The 26,311-nt window shown below is 33.4% G+C and overlaps 2 protein-coding genes, 1 long non-coding RNA gene and 1 other non-coding gene across 5 annotated transcripts; 2 read left to right on the forward strand and 2 right to left on the reverse strand.

Annotated features, from left to right (window-relative positions):
• Positions 1–681: 681 nt before the first annotated feature.
• On the forward strand, positions 682–2,692 carry LOC113687388 (calcium-dependent protein kinase-like). 2 transcript variants are annotated; one of them, XR_011813930.1, is made up of 5 exons: positions 682–1,106; positions 1,402–1,554; positions 1,830–1,945; positions 2,116–2,385; positions 2,513–2,692. XR_011813930.1 is itself a non-coding variant. In XM_072048123.1 (5 exons), exons 1-4 carry the CDS (start codon positions 1,019–1,021, stop codon positions 2,337–2,339), a joined length of 591 nt encoding a protein of 196 aa, XP_071904224.1. In that variant the 5' UTR covers positions 682–1,018; the 3' UTR covers positions 2,340–2,385; positions 2,513–2,692. The 2 variants fall into 2 exon arrangements, 1 of the variants encoding a protein (XP_071904224.1); XM_072048123.1 differs by having other exon boundaries at positions 2,106–2,385.
• A 3,536-nt stretch (positions 2,693–6,228) lies between these two features.
• On the reverse strand, positions 6,229–9,065 carry LOC113743639 (uncharacterized). The gene is made up of 3 exons (XR_003461146.2): positions 8,637–9,065; positions 7,356–7,415; positions 6,229–6,688 (listed from the first exon to the last, which is right to left on the reverse strand). It is a non-coding gene; the product is annotated as an uncharacterized lncRNA (long non-coding RNA).
• An 11,149-nt stretch (positions 9,066–20,214) lies between these two features.
• Positions 20,215–20,321, reverse strand: LOC113688676 (small nucleolar RNA R71). Its single transcript, XR_003448041.1, has one exon. It is a non-coding gene; the product is annotated as a small nucleolar RNA R71 (small nucleolar RNA).
• Positions 20,322–20,520: 199 nt separating this feature from the next.
• Positions 20,521–25,196, forward strand: LOC140007035 (uncharacterized). Its single transcript, XM_072049722.1, has 6 exons — positions 20,521–21,234; positions 21,532–22,485; positions 23,593–23,754; positions 23,939–23,973; positions 24,372–24,780; positions 25,164–25,196. The coding sequence occupies exons 1-6, from the start codon at positions 20,521–20,523 to the stop codon at positions 25,194–25,196; spliced, it is 2,307 nt and encodes a 768-aa protein (XP_071905823.1).
• The last annotated feature ends 1,115 nt before the right edge of the window (positions 25,197–26,311 follow it).

The raw sequence follows: 26,311 nt of genomic DNA on the forward strand, positions 1-26,311 counted from the left end.
AAATAAAAATAAACTATTTTTTCAATAAAAAACTAGTTCTTTATGACTTTCCTCCATTATAAGAATATAGTACCCATTTTTCTAAAAAAATATTATTTATCGAATAAAATAAAAATGAACCCGTTTTTTCAATAAAACACCAACTCTTTATAGTTTTCTACTATTAGAAGAACAAAGTACCCATTTTTTCATAAATAAATTTATTTATTGGATGAAAAAATAAATATATTTTTCAATTAAACACCAATTCTTTATAGTTTTCCTCCGTTCACTACAACAAAAAAGGGTATTAGCGACAACAACTTTAGCAAGAAGTAGAGAGGTTGACGCTATTAAGAGGCTTATAGCAAGGAAAAGGACAATACTTCACCAAAAATTGGAGCCATCATATACTCTGCAAGGGCAAGGACTTTTTTCGGTTAAAATTCTCGCCAAAAGAAGTGCGGGAAAGCTTCCCTCCAAATACTGATTCTAGTGGGCCAAAGTTTCTATATTATTGGTGAGAAATCATAGGTGTTTTTTTGTGAAAATTTCAAAATTTTGCTCATTTCCAATTTTTAGCAGAGCCGCGCATTGAAAATTTTTTAACCATTCCCGGCACAGCACTTGTCAAGCGTAGCACCACATGAATTCCAAGTCTTCCATACTTGCAAGGCTACTTTCCCAAATATTGTTCTCAGATCAAAGCCCTCGAAAGTTCAATCGCAACCTCCCCTACACCTTTCTCCTTTTATCTCTCTTTCCCTCTCTATCAATTTTCAGTTTCCCGTAGACATATGGTTCCTCTCTTCCTCTCTAGCATCCAGATCTGAATTTATACAATCATGGACACACTTTAAAGACCCTTCCGATGCAATGGCAGACTTCAAGGAAAAGCGATGGTGCAGGTTTTTTAAGCAGATATGTTATTTTCATCTCTGTTTTATCAATTGCTTGTTTCTTGCATTTTTGGTCAATTTAACAATCGCAAGATAAACTTTTTACAATTGTAGGCTTCTACCTCAGTGGATTAGAGTGAATGAGCATCTCAGTTGGAGTAGAGAAGGGGGTCTTACTGGAAGGCAAAATGAAAATGGCCCGTCAAAATTTCAGATCTAAGATTTCAGGTAGTCTCCAACATATTTTCATACTAGAATTCTTCCTTCCACGATTTGATTTTTTCCTTGCTTTGTTGTATTGTTCAATCTCCTCTCTTTACCACTCTCGTTTTCATTCCTCCGTACCTCTCGTTGCCCAGCCCTAATTGTCCCATTTTGTTGTCCGAAACCCCCTTTTGCTGTCCCAAACCCCCTAATTCTCTTACGCTGCAATGAAGAATGAATTAAATTCTAGCACCTGGAATTAATTTTTGCTATTTAGCTTTTAAGTTGCTATACTGAGTGATATTGGCTTGTGCTTCAGAGAATGACAAAGGCATTTTTGATGAAATCCTAGCGGGGCGCCTTGATTTCCAAAGCTCTCCTTGGCCTTCAATATCGTCTGGTGCAAAGGATCTTGTTAGGAAAATGTTAACAATGGATCCTCGGAAAAGGATCACCGCTGCCGAAGCCCTTGGTAAATAGTAAAAACTTTTGACCTTCAATATTATTATTTTCTGTCCTTCTCAAGTCATTTGGCTCTGTTTACTTGTTGCTGTAAAGAACCTATTATATATTGTACAGAGAGTAAATAGCGTATGGAGTATAACACTCCATGTAGTGGCAGTAGTTAACACTGTCTGTATTGCACTTCTTGGAAAGAAAATAGTATATAATGTTTACATCCTCCAAATAATTGCATACCTATAATTCAGATCATCATCTAAATTTGGCTAAACATATATGAACCAGAACATCAATGGCTCAAGGAAGGTGGTGAAGCATCAGATATGCCTATTGACAGTGTTGTGCAAATAAGGATGAAGCAATTTAGAGCAATGAACAAGCTGAAAAAGCTGGCTTTAAAGGTAATGAATCGATATGTAAATTTCTTTGGACAGCACGGTTTCCATAATGAACTAGTGAATACATTTGACAGTCATTCATAAGAGTACTTTCCCTTCTATAGTTGCTTTATGATTCCTCTTTCTAGAGTTATTGATAGTTGAAACATGAAATTACTGGAAGGTTATTGCAGAAAACCTTTCAAAAGAAGAAATCAAGGGGTTGAGACAAATGTTCAACAACATGGACATGGATAGAAGTGGTACCATTACTTATGAAGAGCTCAAAACTGGGTTATCTAGGTTGGGATCCAAGCTTTCAGAAGAAGAAATACAAGAATTGATGGAAGCTGTAAGCAACCCGCGACTATGGAGGAGGTTCCTTGTATTAACTCACACATGGGGAACCAAAGGCTAATTTTCCATTTACTAAAATAATAGATGAATGTTGACTTGAACTCTAAGTGAGTGAATCTTTTAAAGCAATTAAAACATAACGTCTTTGATATATGTAGGCTAATGCAAGTTTAATTTATCTTACTACCAATGTATATTTCTGTTTAATAATTTTTTTTCCATTGGACTCTGTAGGTTGATGGTGGATTGTAGTAAACCTAGCTATGAAGCTCTTACAAGCTACTTCGATTATGGACTTCGCCAATTAATGCAAACATGATACTCATTGTATATCGGCACAGGGTCTATCTTAGCATTTGTTATCCCTGACAATTTTGGTTGTACATATTAAAGCCTAATTAGGATTTGATTTGAGTATCTTTGTGCTTTGTACTGTTGATAGTATTGGTTGTAATATATTGTTGCTCGTTTTTGTATTTGTAATGACAAATTGGTTTGTCATTTCATATAAAATTTTTGCTATATCTCAATATTGACATTAATGATACCTCTTGCTAAAAAAATGGTTGAAAAAAAAAGTAGCAACTACAGTCACAAAGCTGCTTTTGGCAACTTTCTTGCAAAAAAATCATCTAGCTGCATTTGATCGTCTTTGGTAAGGGGTCGATGGTTTCTAATTAAAGAAGTTACTTGTTTATGACAAAATGGGCACTCTTTTCTTATAATGGAGAAAAGTCATAAATAGTTGATGTTTTATTGAAAAATGAGTTTATTTTTATTTTATCCGATAAACAAATTCCTTTTGCCTTCAAAATGGGTACTCTGTTCTTATAATGGAGGAAAGTCATAAAGAGTTGGTGTTTTATTGAAAAAGCGGGTTTATTTTTATTTTATCTGATAAATAAATTTGTTTATGGAAAAATGGGTACTCTGTTCCTAAAATGGAGGAAAGTCATAAAGAGCCGGTCTTTTATTAAAAAACGGGTTTATTTTTATTTTATCCGATAAATAAATTTGTTTATGAAAAAATAGGTACTCTGTTCTTATAATGGAGGAAAGCCATAAAGGGCTGGTCTTTTATTGAAAAATAGATTTATTTTTATTTTATCTGATAAATAAATTTATTTATGAGAAAATTGGTACTCTGTTCTTATAATGGAAGAAAGCTATAAAGAGCTGGACTTTTATTAGAAAATGGATTTATTTTTGTTTTATTCGATAAATAAATTTAGTTATGAAAAAATGGGTACTCTGTTCTTATAATATAGGAAAACCATAAAGAGCTGGTTTTTTATTAGAAAATGGCTTTATTTTTATTTTATTCGATAAATAAATTTAGTTATGAAAAAATGGGTACTCTGTTCTTATAATGGAGGAAAGCCATAAAGAGCTGGTCTTTTTTGGGAAAGTGATACTTTACACAAAGTGACCGCGATTTGGTTTATGAAATAATCCCAAATAAAAATTTAGAATGAATTAATTTGTTTTGAAAGTTGTATAACGGTTGTTAAAATTTCAAAGATTGGCAAAAAAAATTTGGGGTTACAGAAAGGCAGAGCAAAGAAGGAGAAGAATTGAGTTTTTTGTCCGTTGCAATTGTTCCGTTAAAAATGACTCTATTCGGTTTTACCCATTTTTTGTTGGGTAAAATCGTTGGTTCTAACGATTAATTCTTCATTTCCCGTCAATTGTCCTTAATTGGCCAAAATTATGAAACTTTGAGGATGAAATTGGCCAACCACCCAAACTTTGAGGATGAAAAGTGCATTTTTTCGTATAAAATATTTAATCAAACGTTATTTCTTTTCTTAATTTTAGTTATGACTATACTACATATTTATTAAATAGACATACCCTTATAATTAAAGTTAATATTTGATATTTTAGGATGCCATATATTTAAATAGATGAAAATTATTTTGAACATAACATATTAAAATAATTTTATTTATCAATCATTTTGGCCCTCCCTTCAAGGAAAAAATCTTGATTTCGTCACTGCCTAGGAGGAAATTGGGGTCTATTGCTAACAAAAGATTGTGAAAATTTACCTTTATATCCTAATTATTTGAAAAAAAATCTAATTAACAAATTTTGCAAAAGAAACCTTGTTTCTTACCAACAAATTAAGTAACTAATAAAAGCACAGCTCAAGCCCCCTAGAAATTTAGTCAAACACATAACATCAAATTATTTTGGCACATGATAAATCAATAGAAATATAGGAGAAAATTGGGCCTCAAAACAATTAAAATTAACAAATGTTATTTGAACTCTCATTTTTGTTAATCACATTTTCACTATTATTTTTATCATATAGTTTTTATTTATTGTAGGAATACAATTAATAAAATATGGAGTATAAATAAAATTTCCCTCAAAATTTGTTGTGAAGAGAAATTCCATCTATGAAGTTAATACCCCTATTTATTGTGATTTGAATAAAGATTTTTGAATTATTATTATGATAATACCCAAAAAAGAGAGAAAATCAATACACTACAAGTGCATTGCTGTATTAATTAGCAGCATAGTCTTAGTTGTAACTAAATCAAAAGCAGTCATAATGCTTCCAGTATTTTAATAATGAGAAAAAGTTTAGAAAGCCACTAAGACATGTTACAATCTTCAACATCAATATAACTTACTCTAAAGTTTCACATTTTTCTTTATTTATTTATTTAAATCCCGTTTAAAGGTGACAACATTATCTTGCAGCTCCAGAATATAAATAGCAAGGTTAGATAAAAAATATGAATTGCTACATTTCCAGATCTACATATACAAATTAGAATTGAACCATTTTTTTTATTGCAAAAACATCTTCCTAATCAAAATTGAACTTTCTAACAATTTTTAATTGTGACTTCTACCACCAACTACAATTTTTATATGCCAACCCAATTGATACTACAGAACCTGAATAATTAAAAAACAAACAAAAATTAACGTTAGTTTAAATATATACAAAATCTTATAGAACACAGAGGTAGAAGAATGCCTAACTAGATTTATCTTGGTGGAAGCATCACATGATATATTTTTTCTCTTTAAAAAATACACAAAATTGTAGATAATTACAAAATGTAACCAAAAAACAAAGAAAAAGAAAAAAAATGTGAAGTAAGAAATCAAATCGTGGGAGGAGAAAAGAAAAGAAAGAATTATTGTTCTATTCTTCATAGAAAATGATCATTGGTATAAAATGAATTCTAAGATCTTTTTACATATTTTAATATTTCACCTTTTATCCATGAAAAATACCAAATAATAGCATCATCCTATAAATTTAACAAACAAATGCCAGTTGACTATAACGTTATGATCGAAGAATAGAGCAAATATGAGAGATTAGACATGAAGAAAAAAAAGGAAGAAAAGAAAATGTAAAATGGGATAAAAAAATAATAAAAACTTCTCTTTGTTAAGTTGCTAATCATCTCGACAAAAAAAAAGAACATGGCAACAATTTTAGTTAGATTAGTTTTAAAAAATAAAAAATAACAGCACTTGCCGCAAGAAGAAGAAGAAGCGACACAGTTGATTTTCTGAAGGAGAAAAAATATTTTAATTATTTTGGCCCAATTGAATCAAAAAAGGGAAGGAAAAGTTTAGCTAAATTGACCAAGAATCCACTTGTCAAAAATATTTGCAATACATGTGTCAAAAAGATGGGGTGCTATAGCAACTTGGCTCAGAGAAAAAATATTTTAATTATTTTGGCCCAATTGAATCAAAAAAGGGAAGGAAAAGTTTAGCTAAAATGACCAAGAATCCACTTGTCAAAAATATGTGCAATACATGTGTCAAAAAGATGGGGTGCTATAGTAACTTGGCTTTTTTCTTATATATATTACTAGAGGAACCAGGCTGTGCAAGGCACAGCTTTGGCCCTCCTAAAATACTGATCATTGGAAAAGCATATATAACAATTCTAGTTACAAAATAGGTACATAATATCATAATTACCATTCATAGATAACTGTCAACAATTTCAATAGCAGTTACACACCTTCCAGTACAATAAGTCCCAAGTAGAGATACATAATGCATGCTAATAGTTACATAATATCATATATTAGGATTCATTAACTTCTAGTCATAGCAAGAATGTTAATGGATTCTAATATGATGGCAAAAGATAGCATGCTAAAAGTTCAGTAGCATCCATGATGAACAAAAGGATGAACAAAAGAGGATATGAAGCTGTGTGACTGCTTCATTTTGCAGATTCACGTGGCTTCTTGAGAGGGCTCATATGAGCAGATTTTGAAGATGCAGGCTTGTTGTCTTCAGGACCATTTTTTCCAGCAATTAAGAGAACAGCTTCAATGGTTGTCTTCTCAGCAGTAGGTGGAGTTTCAAAAGTTAAGCTTCTTTTTGCAGCAATGTTTGAAGAGGCTGGCTTATCTGCATTATCAGACTTGCGCTCAATTGAATCTAGGATTATTTTCTAAAGAGGCTACCTCAAAAAGATGGTTTGTTTGAGATGTTTTGGCCTGTGATCTCACACTCATTTGTGTAGGATAGTCTGTCAGGTTGGAAGTGTGCCTCCCTGTAAACTGGAATAGTGCAGGCGTACACACTTGTATATTACTCAAATTTACAGGTGGCGAGGGAGATGCAATAGCAGAAGACAAAGTTCCTACACTATGACTTTTTATTGCTCTATCTAACCGTTTCTTTTTCCATCTAAGAACTGCATTTTTTCTACAATCTTTTTTCCTCATCATTTGACCCACATCAAACTGAGAAATCACAGTAGGAACATCATCAAGATTTTCTTTGGCCATAGAGTCCATGACAAAAAAAGAAGACTACTATCCAAGGCTTTCTATATGGAACAGACATTCATTCTCATCATGTGAAGGCTTTTATTCTTCATAACAGAAAGAAAATCATTAACTATATCATGTATCTCACAATCATGTAATAATGAAACAGATAGCAATTAATATGCCTGAAGCTTAAAATTTTTTAACATGAGACATACAACCTGTAATATAATCAACAGCAGATAAATCCAAATCCTTTAGACAAAAAAAAAGCAGCACAAAATTTAGTTTCTTAGACAAACCTGAGAGCTGTATATGCCAACTTGTTGGAGCAAAAGATGCACAGCAAATAGAATAGACAGCTTCAGTTGAAGAAACAGGTCGACATTTTGTAAGCATAGGCAAAAACAAAAAAGGCAAAATCAGTATAAGAAAAGGAAGAATAAAGATTCACAATGAAAAAGAAAATTGAAGAATCACAGTAGCAGCGCTAGACACCATTTTCATAACTCGATAAAACTTATTGTTTAGTTATGATCTAGAAGTATAAAAATATGTTTTCAAGTAAAGTAAGTACATTGTTAGAAGAAAATCAACCAAATTAATAAATAATGGTCTTATAACTCTCATTATTGATCCGTTTACTATTATGTTAAATTTTATTGTTAGTGAAAACATAGTCAAATGATCTGAGCCTAAAACATTGTCTAGATAAACTGTTTACTAATATTGTTATATAATGGTGAAAACCAGAAAAAAAAAAACTTGATCCTATAAGGTTATGAAGACATGTCTATCTGTGGTAGAAGTGATAGTTTGTAGATTTAGAGACTCCGAGGTCAGGGCATTTATGAACCGTTAACATATTCTTAGTGACAATTTTAGTCTTTATTGTTGATAGGAAGTCAACGTGGCCATGGTCTCCTATATCCCTGTATATGGCTGAAGTTGCAGCTGTTTCCTAAGTTGCTATAATACATGGCTTCTACATGGATGTTTAGTTAATTAATAAGCAGACTGATAAATCTGTTTTTTAAGGAGAGGCCAAAGAAAAAGTGCAATGAAAAATAATTAAGTATACAGGTTCTTCATGGATCATAATCTTAAGTGACTGTAGTTTCTGCAGTAGTATTTTTGATTTATAATATATGTAGTTTTTGCACCATAACCTACCAAAATTTGATTTACAAAAAATTTCTTGAAAGAGAACGAAAATTTGTCAACAAATATTGAAAAAGCAACATCCTTTTTTTCAGGAAAAAACAAAAGTATCAATTCCAATGTCTTAAATAAAGTCAAGAGGTTGATATCAATGGCAAGAAGTGAACTTTATCTAAAAGAAACTGATAATCAAGATATCTAAGCTTCTAAATTGGCCGAAAATGAAAACGCAAAAAGCTAATTGAACAGCTAACCCAAACACAACTGCAAAAGGAACAAAAAAGAATGCAAGCAATGCAAATTAAATAGGAAAAAGAAAAGAAGAAAAAACCTGATTAAGTGAAGTATTAGATTGAATTACAGATCGAATTACAGGAGCAAAAAAAACCGTTTGAAGTATTACAAATGAAAAGGACCCTTACCAAAGCTAGAGGCAGAAGAAGCTCCCAAGCGCAAGGTCTTCAGAGAAAGAAATACACCCTTTATATGGGCACTTCCCTTTCTTTTCCTTTTTAAAACCTAAAAACCTAAATTACTACTCACTTAATGTCTGTCACATCAAATCCCTGAAAATATGATTTAGAATTATGGAGTTCATGGGAAAATTGGATGGCTGCAAAACCAATTTCAGTACAAATGAAAGAAATCAAACGGCTGGCCACTTTTGTGGGGAAAAATCCCTGAATTTTGGGGAAAAAGAAGACACCTAATCTCTGAGGGATTTCAGGCCTTCCATGCTTCCAAGTACAATAAGCATGTGAAGGAGCCATCTCTGTTACAGGAAGTGAAGAGTACTTGCTAGTACTCTCACCCGAAGAAGAAGAAAAGAAGAGATGCTGGTTTCTTGTCTGAAGTGTTGGAAATGAAATGGGCCAGTTGTCTGAACACTTGAAATGAAATGGGTCCCATTGGCTCTAATACAATGTAAAGGGTAATGGAATGTCTCGTTGCTGGTTCCGTTGCTTTCTTGTGTGCCTTTGTTCCATTGTTGTTCTCATTTAAAAAAATCTAGCCAAGTGTCAAATAAGTAACAAGCCACTTGTCAAAAAGAGAGCTGCTACAGTGACCACCACTCTCTTTTTATTATACTTGAGGGACTAGAAGGAATCAGGCTGTGCTTGCACAGCCTAGGCCCACCTATAAAACTCTAACTAAAATTCATCACATTATAATTTGTTTTCAAATAAAGAGCAATTATAATTACCAAAAAATGAGTCTAAAAAATAAAGTTTGCTTTTAGTGGAATGTTCCAAAAGTTTGTTTCAACTTGCTTATCGTGATGCAGTAGAGATTTATTTTGTCGTATTGTATAGATAATATCCTGTTGTATTATATAGACAAACAACAACAAAGAATTCAATAATCAAATACATGAGAATTGAGAAATGCAAAACATAAGTGATATATGCTTCATAAGACTCAAATATCAAGCTATTATAATTAGGGCAAATTCCACTTTACCCCATTGTGGTTTATCTTTTTTTACATAACCCCCATATGTTTTCAAAAGTTATATATAACCCTCTCATGGTTTAAATTAAAGTATTAAAGTGACGGGAATGACCATTCGTAACGAGTCACCTAAAATGTCAAAAATACCCTTATGTAAAGTTGAAAATTATTTATTAACTAAGAGGGGTTATGTGTATATTTTGAAAATCATAAGGGGGTTATATAATAAAATATAAAAATCATACGGGATTAGTGTGTCATGTATTTATAAGGGTAATTATGACATTTCTAGAAGTTCCGTTACGCATGACTATTTCCGTCACTTTGACACTTTAATCCAAACCATGAGGGGGTTATGTATAGCTTTTGAAACCATAGAGGAGTTATGTAAAAAAACGCTAAACCACGGGGGGTAAAATATAATTTGCCCTTATAATTACAAATACATAAAATTTCACCACTATTTTGTTCTCAAATAAAACATCATCATGTAAAAACTTTCATCTTACAAATTCACAACAAAACCTGTAAGAAATTTGAACAGAAGGCTTTTCAATGCATAAAAGGGTACAAAAATTTAGTACCAAAGAATTAATAAAAAAAGTGCAAGATTCAATTATACATTGAAAAGGAACTATAACATCACAATTGCAAAATAAAAATTTTGCATTTAGATTTAAAACAAACCTCACAAAAGGAGAATCGACTTGCAGAACTAAAATAATGGAAGGTTGATGAATATCAAGGAGATCAAACTAAAATTTTAAAAAATACACCATGATAACATGATAAAGAGGCAAAAAAAAAGAAAAATGATAAAGGCTAAATAAAATGGAATTAATGAAAAAACTTAAATCCATATTTGGCAGTGTGAAATGGGAAAAAAATAGGGAAAAAATGGAACATACCAAATAGTAGGAGTAGTGGTGGTAAAAGATCTTGCCTATGTTTCTCTTAAAAAAATAGAGATGATTATGAATTATGATTTTTGAACAAAGAAAGAAAAGAAACATCCATTCTCGTACAAGAAAAAAAATACATTCAGTTAATTTTAGAGGAAAAAGGAAAAGAGGCATCGACTGAATGGAAGGAGGAAATGCAGAGAAAAATTAGGATGGAGGGAAAAAAAAGGAAAAACAAAATACTGGATTAAAGAGTCAAAATTGATAGAAGAAAAAGTGACAGTATAAATTAGTTGATTGTTGCGATACCTCTCCGTAGTTAACAATAATCACCTAAAAAATAATAAGAAAATAATCCTAGTATAATTAATTATAAAGAAAAAAATTGAAGGGGAAAAAGGAGAGATGAACAAAAAAGAGAGAGATAAGGGTTGAAGGCAGAGGCGGAAAGAGGAAGAAGAGAAGAATTAGGGGGAGTGATGTATATGATTTTTGACTAACCAAAGAAAATAGAGGACCAAAAATTCAACTAAAAATGAAAACTGCCACTTATTAAAAATATACAGTACATGTGTCAAAAAGATGGGTTGCTACAGTAAAGTGGCTTTTTTCTTATATACAAGGTAGATTTATGGATTCGTCTATTGTAGGCATCCTCTTCCGTGCCTATCCTAGATAAAGGAGCATAGAGAAATCAAAAGGCGACGCATTATGAAAAGTGTTAACGCAACTGGCTTGGTGGTCTGAAGTATACAAAGACAGCTGGCCAAGATTCGCGCTCAGATGACCAGGGTAAAAAATTATAAACAAAGAAATGAGAAAGAGAATAAAAAATACTCATTGGCAGTGGAGGAAGCATCCGAGCATGTAAATGAATGCATAAAATATAAGGTGTGGGTGTGTAATACAAAAGAGTACCCAAGTGCAACTTGTTGGGAATCTCGTTGCAGTTATTGGCATAATTATTAAACCCATCCGATAAAGAATTCGGCAGTGGGATTGGATCAATGGGTCACTGGTTACTAGTTATTGGTTGAATTGGTGAGTATTGATTTAATATTATAAATATAAAATAGTAATTTTAATAAATAAATATATAATAAAGTGCTTTTAGATACTAATTATTGTACTTAGAAAGATATATAATGAATATATATAGATATTAATAGAAGATTTAATTTAATTTTATTGTACTTTTACATAAATAAATAATATAATCAAGTATAAAACAAAATTATATCACTTGTTTTTAAAAATATAGCATTATTTTTCATTTTTTTTTGTTTAAAAACAAATTAATTTTCTAAGTACTCAAATATTGTCAGTTTAAAGTTAAAAGGATTAATTGTATAATGAAAAAGTCAAAAAAGTTTATTAAAAATTTTAGTTATCAAATAAAAATTAAGCAAGCGATAAAGTTTTATGCACATTTAAATGAAGATCCAACGTATGAATTTCATCAAAAGCATATATGTACTTTATTTCGAAAAAAAAGATCTACAATTGTAAAATAAAAAAAGAAAATGTAAATCGGACCAATTGAAAAATTAGACAGAATTCTGATTGAATCTCTAGTTCAAATGAGTTTTAATGAATCAATTCCTTGTCTATTCAAACTAGAGACCCGCCCGAATCATCAGGCTAATCTATTCAATTGCCATGCCGGGCGAGTCAGGTTGAATTTAATAACTACAGTTACAGGAGAGGTTGACGGAGCAATAACCTCGAAGGTGATGAATGCAATATTAACAAATAAAAGAAAAATATAAGCTATTAAATATGCAACCTTCGCGATGGTCATGCATAGTGATATATATATCCAATATTTAATACTCCCTCCGTCCCACTTTGATAGTTCTGATTCTTTTTTCACACAGTTTAAGAAAAAGTAGTTAACTTTGTTGGAACAATCAATTTAGGTAGTTATTTTCCTAAAATACCCTCACATTAATTAGAGTACAACTTTATGGGAACTTGAATTAATGGTAAAAAAAGAATGAACTCTTATTAAATGAGGTAGGTTTATAGTAACAACAACTTACATTGAATAAGGATATTTTAGAAAAATTAAAATATAACTACATTATTCAATTGGAAAGTGGACTATAATTTGGGACAGACAAAAAAGGAAAACAGGATTATCAAAGTGGGACGGAGGGAGTAGTTTTTATTTTCATATTCGTTTGTATTTATTTACATGTTCCCTCCACTATAAGTGAGTATTTTTTGTATTCTTTGTATTCTTTGTTTCATTTCTTTATTTATAATTTTTTATCTAGATCATCCACTAGTTCCCCACAAGCTCGTGGATCTCGGCCATTGTTCTTTGTGTATTTCAGACCCCTAGCCAGTTGCATTAATACTTTTTGTAACGTATCATCCTTCTGGTTTCCTGAAGCTCCCTTATCTACGGTAGTTTCTGAACAGGGTACGCATAATTGACGGATCCCGATAATATAGATCCATCAAGAATTCATTATCTACTGTGGAAGCACACAGAAAATTACGGGAAAGAATCCAAGAATCATGAAGTTGGCCGATTGTATCAATTAAAACTGCTGGAGTCACTAAAGGATCTTGCGTCCGACGAATCAGGCCAGCTAATCGATCGCAAAACTTGTTCAATAAAGAGACAGCCGAGCACCACGTTAATATCTAGAGTAATGATTTTTCCCGCACTTTGCCTAATGTTCTTGAGAACCTCAATGCCAGGGATAATTTCATTTTGCATCCTTTGACTATATTAAAATTTTCACTTTGGTACCTAAATTTTAAAATGAGGCACTCTAATCCTTAGATTATAAAATTTGTCACACTAAAGTAACATTATTAAGGAAGTGACATTTTATGCATAAGTGGATAGACTTTGGGGATTAAATGAAGGCAAATTTCACACTTTAAGGACTAAAATGGACAAGTTTTATATTATAGGGACTAAAATATGATAAATTTTATAATTTAGAGATTAATGTGTCCCATTTTAAAATTTAGGACCAAAAATGGATGTTTGAGTCCAATTAAAGGGTACAAAGTAAAACTAACCCTCAATACCATGGTACACAAGTTGTTGGGAATTCTTGGTCATGGACAAAAAAAATGAGAATTAGCATTGAATAAATATGGAGGCTACCCAACTTTCCTAAATTAAATCTACATCTTTTGGAAGCTCGAAAATAATACAATGGCCATAATTCCCTCTGTATAATTAGACTGTAGACACTAGATGAAAAATCACAGTTAGAAATAAGTGTTCAACAGATTTTTATTTCGTTTGCACAGAAAGTACACCAACTATCAACAGCATTTTATCAAATTTCAGTGTAACTTGTTTTTTTTTAACCCTTTAACATCACTATAGCTTACTCTCGAATGATTGTCTTATTGCACTACATATTTGTGGTTATTTTAGAATAACATTTTGTATCATGCAAAAGACGTTTATGCATCATAACTTCAATGCTATAGGTCCACAGCCACACCATCATAATAACCATAAATACATATAAACTCAAATGTATCATATGCTACTGCTCATTTATTTTATCTAGGAAAATAATAAACCGAACAGGCTACGACTACATTTCTTGGATTTTTGTTAATCAACTAAACTTGGTATGCAAGTGATAAGAAGAACAGTCTGCTTTTTCTGAAATAAGAAATATGCTTCACTAATTGACCTTTTTTTTTTTTTTTGGCTTTTTAACGTGAGAGTGGTGGTAAAAAAAAAAAAAAGATTTTCTTATGGTCATTTTTTAAGGGGTTGATCGGGGTCAATAACTTCATGCGATAGTTGAACGAGAAGGACTGTAAAACTTGACTTGAGAGTTATTTTGGTATGCTTACAGGATTTTCTCAACTTCTATGTAGCGCTTTCAATCGGGGCTTGTAAGCTAACTATCAGCATGCCTAAGTTCGGCTCGCAAAAGAAGTAGAGCTTTCGAACTTTCGAACTATAGATTCGAGTTCATATTAGAAGGCTCATACTCTCACAAAATTTTTTATGTTAACTTGGGAGTTAGGTTTAACTACTTATTTCTAAATTTCTGAAAAAAAAAAATAAACAGGGCATAGTAGCTGGCAATTGCTTAATGATGGGGAAGAAGGGCCAGTACAATTGAGATTTTCGTACAATTGCACGGCTGTAATACATTTCACGTGACTTAGTGTATATTTATATTTTTTTTGTTGTACATATAATTTACGTTCTTGTACACAAATTTAATAATTTAATACAATTACGATTGTAAATGTACGACACCTTTTAAAAAAAAAGTACAATAACTCTATCGATTGTACAGTAGGCTCAATTATACTGCCCCTCTCCAATGATACGCAAGTCTTGGACAATACATGAGAAATTCTAAAACCGACTTCGTTCTTTTTCATTACATCAACACAACTATTAATCATTTGATCGGCTGGCGGTCATGCGTACCCGTTCTAACCACAAAAGGTGCGTATGGAATATGTATGTATCTACGTTTACTTTACTGGTGTCAACAACAATCCAATTATATTTATTCATCTAAATTCGTCTATCAATAATTCATCCAAATCTGTCCATTAATTTTAAATGGACCTAAATGGGTATCCAGCAAAACTTATTTAATTGATAGATAGTGAGTTGACTCGATTTACCAATTTAAAAAAAATTATATATTTAAATTCAACTTTTAGTAAGTGTTAAGAAAATAAATTTGAATTTCTTACCAATCTAATAATAATAAAATATTATTATTTCTTGTCAAACAACATGTGCAAAATAAAAAAATAAGTAGAATTTTGAGCGACTCATAAATGGGTAATTGGATATACCTATACCTATTAATTAAATAGGTATAAATAGGTTGACTTAATTATATCTATTACTCAATTATGACCCTCTTAAACTTGTCCAAATCACCTATTTTGACACCTTTATTTACATCCAACACAGTTAGATTATGTATATTGAGAAGGAAAATAGAAATGTTACAAACAATGAATCTACAGAAACTGTGATTTTGAAAGTTTTAGACCAGCTTTAGCAATTTAAATTCTCAAACTAAATCTATCGTTATTATATCTTGTTATTCTTGTATTTTAAGGTATTTCAACTCTTGAATTCTAGACAAGTGTTTTACATCCCAAGCAATACAAATAATTTTATATATATATATTTTTTTTCATCACAGTGGGTATCTGGGGCCGAGGACTGGTTACTGTACGCCCCAACTAATCCCACTGCGTGACCGCGAGAGGCTGCCCGACATCATCGGTCAATGGTAACGACTGGGATTCGATCCTTGGTTGGTGGCTCTCACCCAACTGGGCTACAACCACCAGACCGAACCCAGACTGGGCAAATAATTTTATATATGCTTGTTACTTTTATCTAAAATACTATTGACAAAGTTGATGTAAGACATACATGGTTACACGGATGAAGGCATGATCATATGAGTTTATTTCTTTCTTCCCTAATGAAAGCGCCCCCTCCCGACTTCAAATAAACTTCTCTCTGTTTGCCCTTCTTGTCGTTGGCATTGGCAGTTTGGCTGGTACTTTTCTTAGAGATTTTAAGGTCAAGAGTCACTGTCCTGAGATTGGATTAGACTATGAAACCTTGAGGGCCCCGACCCCCAATTCCTCTATATTCCATTTGAGATTCTCTTCACATTAATTTATCTCTAAATTATTATAATAATATAAAATCATCCTGTTTGCCCTTCTTGTCGTTGGCATTGGCAGTTTGGCTGGTACTTTTCTTAGAGATTTTAAGGTCAAGAGTCACTGTCCTGAGATTGGATTAGACTATGAAACCTTGAGGGCCCCGACCCCCAATCCCTCTATATTCCATTTGAGATTCTCTTCACATTAATTTATCTCTAAATTATTATAATAATATAAAATCATCCAATTATATCATTATTTTTCTCTTGCTCTAGATACATATACTAAAAAATGTTATTATATTAAAAAAGTATTTTTGATTTAATTTACACTAATTATTTGAACGGTAAAGTATTTTTGATTTAATTTACACTAAATAATTGAACGGTGAAGAATGGGCTAAAATTGTGATAAAACTTATAATGATTATTTAGATGACAAAATTTAATCTATTTCACATTAGATTTTAGGTCTAACTAACATAACCAATGAAATATATTGTTAACAGTATTGATTTCTAAAAATAATTTTTAATTAATTTTATTGAGATGCAATGAAGTGAAATTCTCTAGAGAGTAGACTAGTCCTCTATATTCTACCGGTACAGCCCTATTTTTGGCTTCAGCGACTTCCCCCTTCTGCGTTCTTTCATGTTGGTTGGTCCTTCTCGAAGCAATATATAGACCACAACGAATCTTCTGTGCCATTCTATGTCCCACTTTTTATTATATTGCTATTTCTCCTTTATAAACATCATGTTTTAATTCTTTTTTGTTTCTTTAAGATTTAATAACTATTAATTAAGTAAAAAATAAATACAACAGCTTCAAAAAAGCAATATATAATAGAAAATTAAAAAATACAGTAGAAAATTCATAAAAAATCTCATTTTTTTTATGTATTTTGATATTTTGAGTTTGTTAAATTTTGTGTATTACTCAATTAATAGTTATTGGATCTTAAAAAAACAAAATGGGCCATGGTGCACATTTTTAAGAGGGTCATAATTGGGCAAACAAAATGAGTAATAGATATAAGAGTATTAAAATGGAGGAGGATAACTATTTTGTTTTGTCGCGCCCCACTTTTAGATGTGGTGTGAAAGTAGTGTATGTGATCGTGTGTGAAAATGAAAATAAAAGGCCGTGGGACTTGATAATGCGACGATTTGGCCAATCAAAGTTCAAAAAGGGATTTTAATGGAAAATGGAGTCGCCACTTGGTATAGAGTTAGGGTGTACCAAGTCACCCAAAAAGTGATTTTTGAAAAGCAAAGTAAACAAACCCCTTTTAAGAACTTTTAGGTCTACGTAACCAAAGAAAGGGATCGGGGGTCACATTTGATAAGGGAGAAGGCAAAGGCAAAGCCTAAGGCACTCCCTTACCCTAGCTGATAAGAGTTTATTTTACGTATTTTTAAGTGCATTTTATTAGTTAATTTTGAGTTGATTATTTAGTTTTATAAATAAAATAAAGAGGTTTTTGGTAAAATTATATATTTTTGGTAAAAGTGGATAATATTGCATTTCTATTGATTTTAATGGTAAAAACTTCATTTTTGTGCAGGAATGATGATTCAATCACCAAAGGATGTCAAATGAGGTAAAAAATAGAGATTTGGTGGTGAATTCAAGTGGCAACAAGAAGAATGAAGTGAAAAACGTTCAAGTGAGGAAATGCAATACAAGTCAGTTTTGACACTCTTCAGTATTTTGAACATATCTGGAGCTACACTTATCGGATTGAGGTGATCCTTATACCATTTTAAAGCTAAGAAAGAGACCTACAATTCGTATGAAGACATCAAAATCCAGTTCTGCCATCTTCATGGGCAAAACGTTGGAATACAGAAGCTGCATTCTGTGGTCGGAAGTTAAAACAGAGGTTTGAACAGGTGACAGTATTTTGATCATATCTCAGGCTACAAAGCTCCGATTTGGATGATTCTTGAAGCATTGGAAAGCTAACTCAAAGGGCTACAACTTTTGGGTTTTGCACAAAAGCTAGTTTGTCCTTTATCATGGATAAAATCGCAGTTGAAATAAGGCCAGAGTGAAAATGCGAGTAGACAAAACGCGAGTTTATGCCGCGTTTTGTGTAGGCGCGTTTTATAGCCGAAATTCTGCAATTTGACTCAGTCAATTCTCTTGTGTTCATACCACTTTCCAGCTATAAGATGCAAGGGAATTCGGTGCACATGCTTCTGCAATAAAAGAGAAGACCAAATGAGTGTGGACAAAAAGGAAACATCATATCTTTGACTTCTTTTTACAAAATCTGAGTGGAGGAAATTATGAAGTGAGAGGAATGGAATTTCTACGACCTTTTATGCAGAAACACAGGGGAGAAGCCTGGCATCACCATACGTAGCTAGTTTTCCTTCTTGCAACAAGTTTTCTCTCTAGAGTTCTTAGAGAAGCATTTGGTTTTTCACTTGTAACCATCTTGTACAAGAACATAGCAGGAATTGGAGAGCTTTACCTTCAATTGGCTAAGCTTTCTTTTACCTTTCTTATACTTGTACTTCATGATGTTTTGCATTAATAAACTTGTGAGTTTGATTTTTAAATCATTCATGAGTAGCTAATTTCCTTTATCTAGGGAGTAGATGAAGCTTATGGCCAAATGATATGAAGTGATTGTGATTTATGCTTGTTATGTCTTGTATTAACTTATCTACTTGTGTATGTTGGATTACTTGTTGTTGCTTGATCACCAATAGCAGGTTTATAGTTGTTTTTACTCATTGAGAAATGGTAAAAATAATGGAATGACATAAGTAGAGCTTGAGTAGTATATTCATGAGAATAGAAATACATTCAAGTGGATAAAATCTATATTTCAGGTATGCACAAAACAGATTTAGTATTTTCCAAGAGATTAGGAAAAACTAATCTGTTTTAACCCATTATTATCATGAAAATGTGATTTTGGTATTGCTGGAAATGAATCCTTGGTTAAACAAGAATAGTAACAAGTGTTAAATTCATTCGTTCTAGATCTTTTGTGTTATATGTGGAATCTACATCCCTAGATCTTAATATTTAGTAAATTCTACTCCTATTGTGAAATTGCATGTATCTATTTAAGAATTTTTGTAGTTGAATTAATATCTGAAGTTTCTGCTCAAATTAATTGTAAGTCTAAATAATAGAGTAAATTAGTATCTAATAATTGTTTTAATTGCTCCTCGTGGGATCGACCCGATACACATCTTGTACTACAATTGCGACATGTATACTTGCAGTCCAACGGGTGTAAATTCGGAATTAAACTTGCACTTAAAGTAAAAACCCGTCAAGTTTTTGGCGCCGTTGCCGGGGAGCGGCAATATTAGAGCCTAATCATCTTTATTAATTTAGACAGCTTTATTTTTAGATTATATTTAATCTTATATTGTAATCAATTTTTTTTACCATTGAAGTTGCATAATATCCCTTATTTCTGTTTGTAGTGTATGCACCGGGAGTCTCGAGAAGTCGCACCTTTCGATCCAGAAATTGAGAGGACACTACGTAGACAAAGGAGGCACACACAACAGCAAGAGGAACAAGAGATTTGGCAACCGATAGAGGAAATTTTGATAGAACTACCATTTGAAGAAGAAATGGCTGAAAATGAAGCAAATAGGCGAGTTCTACGAGATTTTGCTCTACCGGGAACACAAGGATCTCAAACGAGCATAGCAAGGCCTACGGTAAATGCTAACAACTTTGAGATTAAACCATCACTTATCCAAATGGTTCAACAATCTCCATTTGGAGGTCATGCTGTTGAAGATCCTAATACACACTTAGCTACATTCTTGGAAATTTGTGATACAATTAAAATGAATGGAGTTAGTGATGATGCTATAAGGTTAAGATTGTTCCCATTTTCATTGAGAGATAAGGCCAAACTTTGGCTACACTCTCATGCTCCTAATACTTTCACCGGATGGGATGATTTATCAAGAGCATTCTTAAATAAGTATTTTCCACCAGGAAAGACTGCTAAGCTTAGAATGGATATCACTAGTTTTAGTCAATTGGAGGGAGAATCATTATATGAGGCATGGGAAAGGTTTAGAGATTTGCTTCGGAAATGTCCACATCATGGACTGCCGGAATGGTTAATCATACAAACCTTTTATAATGGTTTATCTTTCTCCACTAAAACTATTATTGATGCAGCCGCAGGTGGAGCTTTAATGGGTAAATCACCCCAAGAAGCTCAAAATTTGATAGAAGAAATGGCCGCAAATAACTACCAATGGGCCAATGAAAGAGGTAATACGAGACGTCACGCAGGTATGATCGAAATGGACACTCTCAATATGTTGAGTGCCCAAATGAATAACGTGATGAAGTTATTGAGTAGACAAGGTGGAGTTAGCCCAAGTTCATCTAATGCTCACGTAGCTTGTTGCTCTTTCTGTGGAGGTGAACATGATATTAATGAGTGTGTTGATTCTGAGCAGGTACAATTTGTCAATAATTACAACCGAAATGCTCCAAATAATCCCTACTCGAATACTTACAATCCGGGGTGGAGAAATCATCCAAACTTTGGATGGAAAGATCAAGGCAATCAACAAAGGCCAACCAATCCGCCGGGATTTCAACCAAGACAACCACAGGCTGAAACTAAACCAAGTTGGGAGATCGCGGTGGAAAAACTTGCTAAGGTGACTTCGGACAGATTTGAACGAGTAGAAGGGAGACTGGATCAACTCACTACAATGTACAGGAATGTAGAGGTCCAAATTGGTCAAATTGCTAGTTCTTTGAATAATCGAAATCAAGGAGAATTACCTAGCAAAACAGAGGTCAATCCTAAGGAGCAGGTGCAAGCCATTACTCTTCGTAGTGGTAGACAATTAGAAGATCCTCCAGTGGTGGAAGTTGAGAAAGATGAGAACGAAAAACAAGAAGAAAAGCAGAGGAACCAAGAGGCGATTGTGGAGGAAAATAGTCGGGAGAATCCAAGAGAAAAGCAACCATCATCTTCCACTACCATTCCAATACCTCCTGCGGTTCCATTTCCACAAAGATTAAAGCAAAATAAGTTTGATAAAGATTTTGAAAAATTTGTTAAACTTTTCAAACAATTGCACATTAACATTCCTTTTGCCGATGCTATTTTGCAGATTCCGTCTTATGCAAAATTTCTCAAGGAAATCATGACTAGAAAAAGAAAGTTGGAAGACTGCGAAACAATAGCATTAACGGAGGAATGTAGTGCAATTATTCAAAATAAGCTACCACCGAAGTGGAAGGATCCGGGGAGTTTTTCTATACCTTGCACCATAGGTAACGTTGATTTTTCTAAGGCATTGTGTGATCTTGGTGCTAGTGTATCATTAATACCTTTAACGGTGGCTAGACAATTGGGTTTGCATGAGCTTAAACGCACTAATATCACTTTGCAACTAGCGGATCGGTCTATTAGATATCCATTGGGAGTGTTGGAGAATGTATTGATAAAAGTTCAAAAATTTATCATTCCAGTGGATTTTGTGGTATTAGATATGGAAGAAGATATATCTATGCCAATTATTCTAGGTAGACCATTTCTAGCTACTGCAGGTACTATTATTGATGTAAAAAATGGCAAGCTTAAGTTTCAAGTAGGTGAAGAAGAGGTAGAATTTAATTTGAATGAAATGGAAAAATACCCTTCTTTTACCGATCATGCTTATTCTATTGGCACAATTGATAAACTAACCCAAGAGATGAGTCAAGTCAACTTTGACTTAGATCCTCTTGAGTATTGTTTAATGAGTTTAGGTAAGCAAGAAGATGTTTGTGAAGAAATTGAAGAATTGGCCAAGTACTTGGATTTTCAAGCACCTTATAAAAGGGGTAATTTGTATGAAAGTCTTGGCCAAGGAAAAGGGTTTTCACAACCTTCAGAAATTGAACCTCCAAAGTTAGAGCTCAAGCCACTTCCGACTCATCTAAGGTATGAATTTCTTGGAGAAAATAAAACTTTACCTGTAATTGTTAGTGCTGACCTTGATGATGAACAGTGTGCAAAGTTGTTAAGAGTTCTAAGAAGGCGTAAGAAGGCAATTGGATGGACAATTTCAGACATTAAAGGTATAAGTCCTTCTATATGCATGCATCGAATTTTATTGGAGAACGGTTGCAAACCAGTGGTGGAAACACAAAGAAGACTCAATCCAAACATGAAAGAGGTGGTAAGAAATGAAATTCTTAAGTGGCTTGATGCAGGTATAGTCTTTCCTATCTCCGATGGTGTTTGGATTAGCCCAATTCATGTGGTACCAAAGAAAGGTGGAATAACTACAATCATAGGTAAAAATGATGAATTGATTCCATCTAGACTTGTGGTAGGGTGGAGAGTGTGTATCGATTATCGTAAGTTAAATACGGTAACAAGAAAAGATCATTTTCCCCTACCATTTCTTGATCAATTATTGGAGCGAATAGCCGGATATGAATTTTACTGTTTTCTTGATGGTTTTTCAGGATATAATCAAATAGCTATAGCTCCAGAGGATCAAGAGAAGACCACATTTACATGTCCTTATGGCACTTTTGCCTTTAGAAGAATGCCATTTGGGTTATGCAATGCTCCCGCAACTTTTCAACGATGCATGATGGCTATTTTTTCTGATTATATTGAGAAAATTATGGATGATTTTTCTGTGTATGGTTCATCTTTTGATCAGTGTCTTCATAATTTGGAATTGATTTTGCAGAGATGCGAGGAAACAAATCTTGTACTGAATTGGGAGAAATGTCATTTTATGGTAAAAGAAGGAATTATTTTAGGACACAAGATTTCCTCCAAGGGAATTGAGGTGGATCAAGCCAAAATAGAAGTCATCGAAAAATTGCCACCCCCAAGCAATGTCAAGGGGATAAGGAGTTTTTTAGGACATGCTGGCTTTTATAGACGTTTTATTAAAGATTTTTCTAAAATAGTAAAGCCATTATGTGATTTATTATGTAAATATACTCCTTTTCAATTTGATGACAATTGTTTGGTTGCATTTGAAAGGTTGAAGAAGGAATTGATTTCGGCCCCAATTATAACTTCGCCTGATTGGTCACTACCATTTGAATTGATGTGTGATGCAAGTGATTATGCGGTTGGAGCAGTTTTGGGACAAAAGAAAGAAGGACGGTTGCACGTCATTTACTATGCTAGCAAGTTGCTAAATGAGGCACAACTCAATTATGCAACTACAGAAAAAGAGCTATTGGCAGTGATATTTGCTTTGGATAAATTTAGATCTTATCTAGTAGGATCTAAAGTTATTATATATACGGACCATGCGGCTCTTAAATATTTGTTACATAAAAAAGATGCAAAACCAAGACTAATTCGGTGGATTCTTTTATTGCTGGAATTTGATGTGAAGATAAAAGACAAAAAGGGAACAGAGAATCTAGTAGCGGATCATCTATCACGCCTAGAATATATTCCAGTCAAGGATCAAGTTCCTATTCAAGAGAATTTCCCGGATGAGTTTGTCCTACCAATTATCAATTCTCCATGGTATGCTGATATTGCTAATTTTTTGGTAAGTGGAGAGATTCCAAGGGGATTTAATTACCATCAAAAGAAGAAATTCTTACATGATGTCAAAAGTTACTTTTGGGAGGAACCATTGCTGTATAAACATTGTGCCGATGGTATGGTACGTAGATGTATTCCCGAAAATGAGGTACATAATATTTTATATCATTGTCGTAACCTTGAAACAGGTGGACATTTTAGCACCTCAAAAACTGTGGCAAAGGTATGGCAATCAGGGTTTTATTGGCCAACTATGTATCGAGATGTTCGGGAATATGTTAAAAGTTGTGATGCATGCCAAAGAACTGGAAATATATCTCGAAAGAATGAAATGCCCCTAACTACCTTCTTAGAAGTTGAATTATTTGATATATGGGGTATAGACTTTATGGGACCATTTCCAAGCTCTTTTAATAATAAGTACATCTTAGTAGCAGTGGATTATGTTTCTAAATGGGTAGAAGCAATCGCTTCACCTACTAATGACTCTAAGGTTGTACTCCGATTCCTTAAAAAGAATATTTTTTGTAGATTTGGTATACCTAAGGCCATAATAAGTGATGAAGGAAAACATTTTTGTAACAAACAACTGGATTCCTTATTGTTTAAATATGGTTGTAGGCACAAGACATCACTCCCGTACCATCCTCAAGCCAATGGACAAGCGGAGCTAGCTAATCGTGAGATAAAGCTCATTTTGGAGAAAATTGTGAATAAATCACGCAAGGATTGGGCTACAAAGTTAGATGACACACTATGGGCTTACCGAACGGCATTTAAGACTCCCTTAGGGATGTCGCCGTATCGTTTAGTCTATGGAAAAGCTTGTCACTTACCTGTAGAAATTGAACATAAAGCTTATTGGGCTATTAAAGCAATTAATATAGATTTTAATCTTGCAGGTGGAAGGAGATTACTTGAGCTGAGTGAATTGGAGGAACACCGGTTACATGCATATGAAAATGCCAAAATTTACAAAGAAAAGATCAAATATTGGCATGACAAGCACATTATTCCTAAACAATTTCAGGTAGGTCAAAAAGTGCTTTTATTCAATTCACGCCTGAGGTTATTTCCAGGAAAATTGAAGTCAAGGTGGTCTGGACCATTTGAAGTCACTCAAGTATTTCCCTATGGAGCGGTTGAAGTGGCAAATTCAAGAAATGAAAGGTTTAAGGTCAATGGACAACGATTGAAACCCTACTTGGCAGGTGAAATCGTACCCAAAGGACTCATATGTCTTTTGGGCGACTCTTCTTCAATTTAAGAAACTGAATGTGTGAGTCGAGCCAACGACTATAAACAAAAGCGCTAATTGGGAGGCAACCCAATATTTAGGTTATATTTGTTAACTTGGTGTGATTTTGTGGTTTGAATCAATGTTTTAGCTAAATTGTTGTTTTTGTAATGTAGGGTTGGCAATTGAAGGCAAGGATGACCAATTGAGTACAAAAAAGGCGAACTTTGATCAAACAACTCAACCCCTCGATTTGCGTTAAAGGTGTTTTTGATTCATTATAAAGGGGTAAAATGCATGTTTTTAATGTTTTACATTTGTTCCAGTCATTAAAATTGGCAAACAAATGATCTATGATGCATTTTGAGTCATTGGGGTACCTTTTGTAATTTTTCAAAAGTTGAAATTCTGCTAAAAATCGAAGCAGAAAACGCGTTTTCCAAGAAAACGCGACTATAGGTCGCGTTTCTCAGAATCGCGTTTTCAATTCTGAGCCTGCAGAACAGAAAACGCGCCTTTAAAACGCGACTTTAAGTCGCGTTTTGGAGGAAGTCGCGTTTTCTCGCCTGAGCAAAACTGTAAAACGCGACACAGATAAACGCGACTTAAAGTCGCGTTTTCATACGTAACCGCGTTTTCAATTCTGCGAGATTTGTGCAGAAAACGCGGCTTTAAAAACGCGCGTTGAAGGTGCGTTTTTAGTCGCGTTTTCGGTTCACTTTTCTGCTTCAAAAAAAAAAAAAAAACGCGATTTCCAGAACATTTCTTCACTTTTCCATTTTTCCAGCCGCGTTTTTCTTCTTCTCTTCTACCCAACTCACAAATCTTCATTTTTACTCCATAATCGTCTAAGCCGAATTGAAGATCAATTGGGCATTCATCCACCGCCCAATCGTGATGCAGAGGATGACGATGATGCCGAGGGGGATGACTGACTTGGCACACTGCAGAAGCTATCTTTAGTTGATGAACTTGCTTGCCTAATTATCTTAACTTGTGGAACTTAAGATGTTTAACTTCATTTTATTTTTCTGTTTTCTATGTGGTAGGTACTTGTATTTTGACAGTGGTCCGTGATTAGTGGCTGATACGGATCTCAGCCATTGACTTGGGGAGTACTTCTTTCTTTTCTTTTCTTCATTTGTTTCATTTCTTCCCTACACATTGAGGACAATGTGTAATTTAAGTGTGGGGGGGAGAAATATGTATGATACTTGTGGTTTTAGTTGTGTTTGATATAATTCTTGTGCTTAAATGGTGTTTCTTGTGGTTGCTGGCAGGGAGTTTTAGTCCACTTTTAAGGGGAGACTCTGTCAAAATTTTT

This window comes from Coffea arabica, chromosome 5e, assembly GCF_036785885.1.
Source record: "Coffea arabica cultivar ET-39 chromosome 5e, Coffea Arabica ET-39 HiFi, whole genome shotgun sequence".
Classification (NCBI taxonomy): Eukaryota; Viridiplantae; Streptophyta; class Magnoliopsida; order Gentianales; family Rubiaceae; genus Coffea; species Coffea arabica.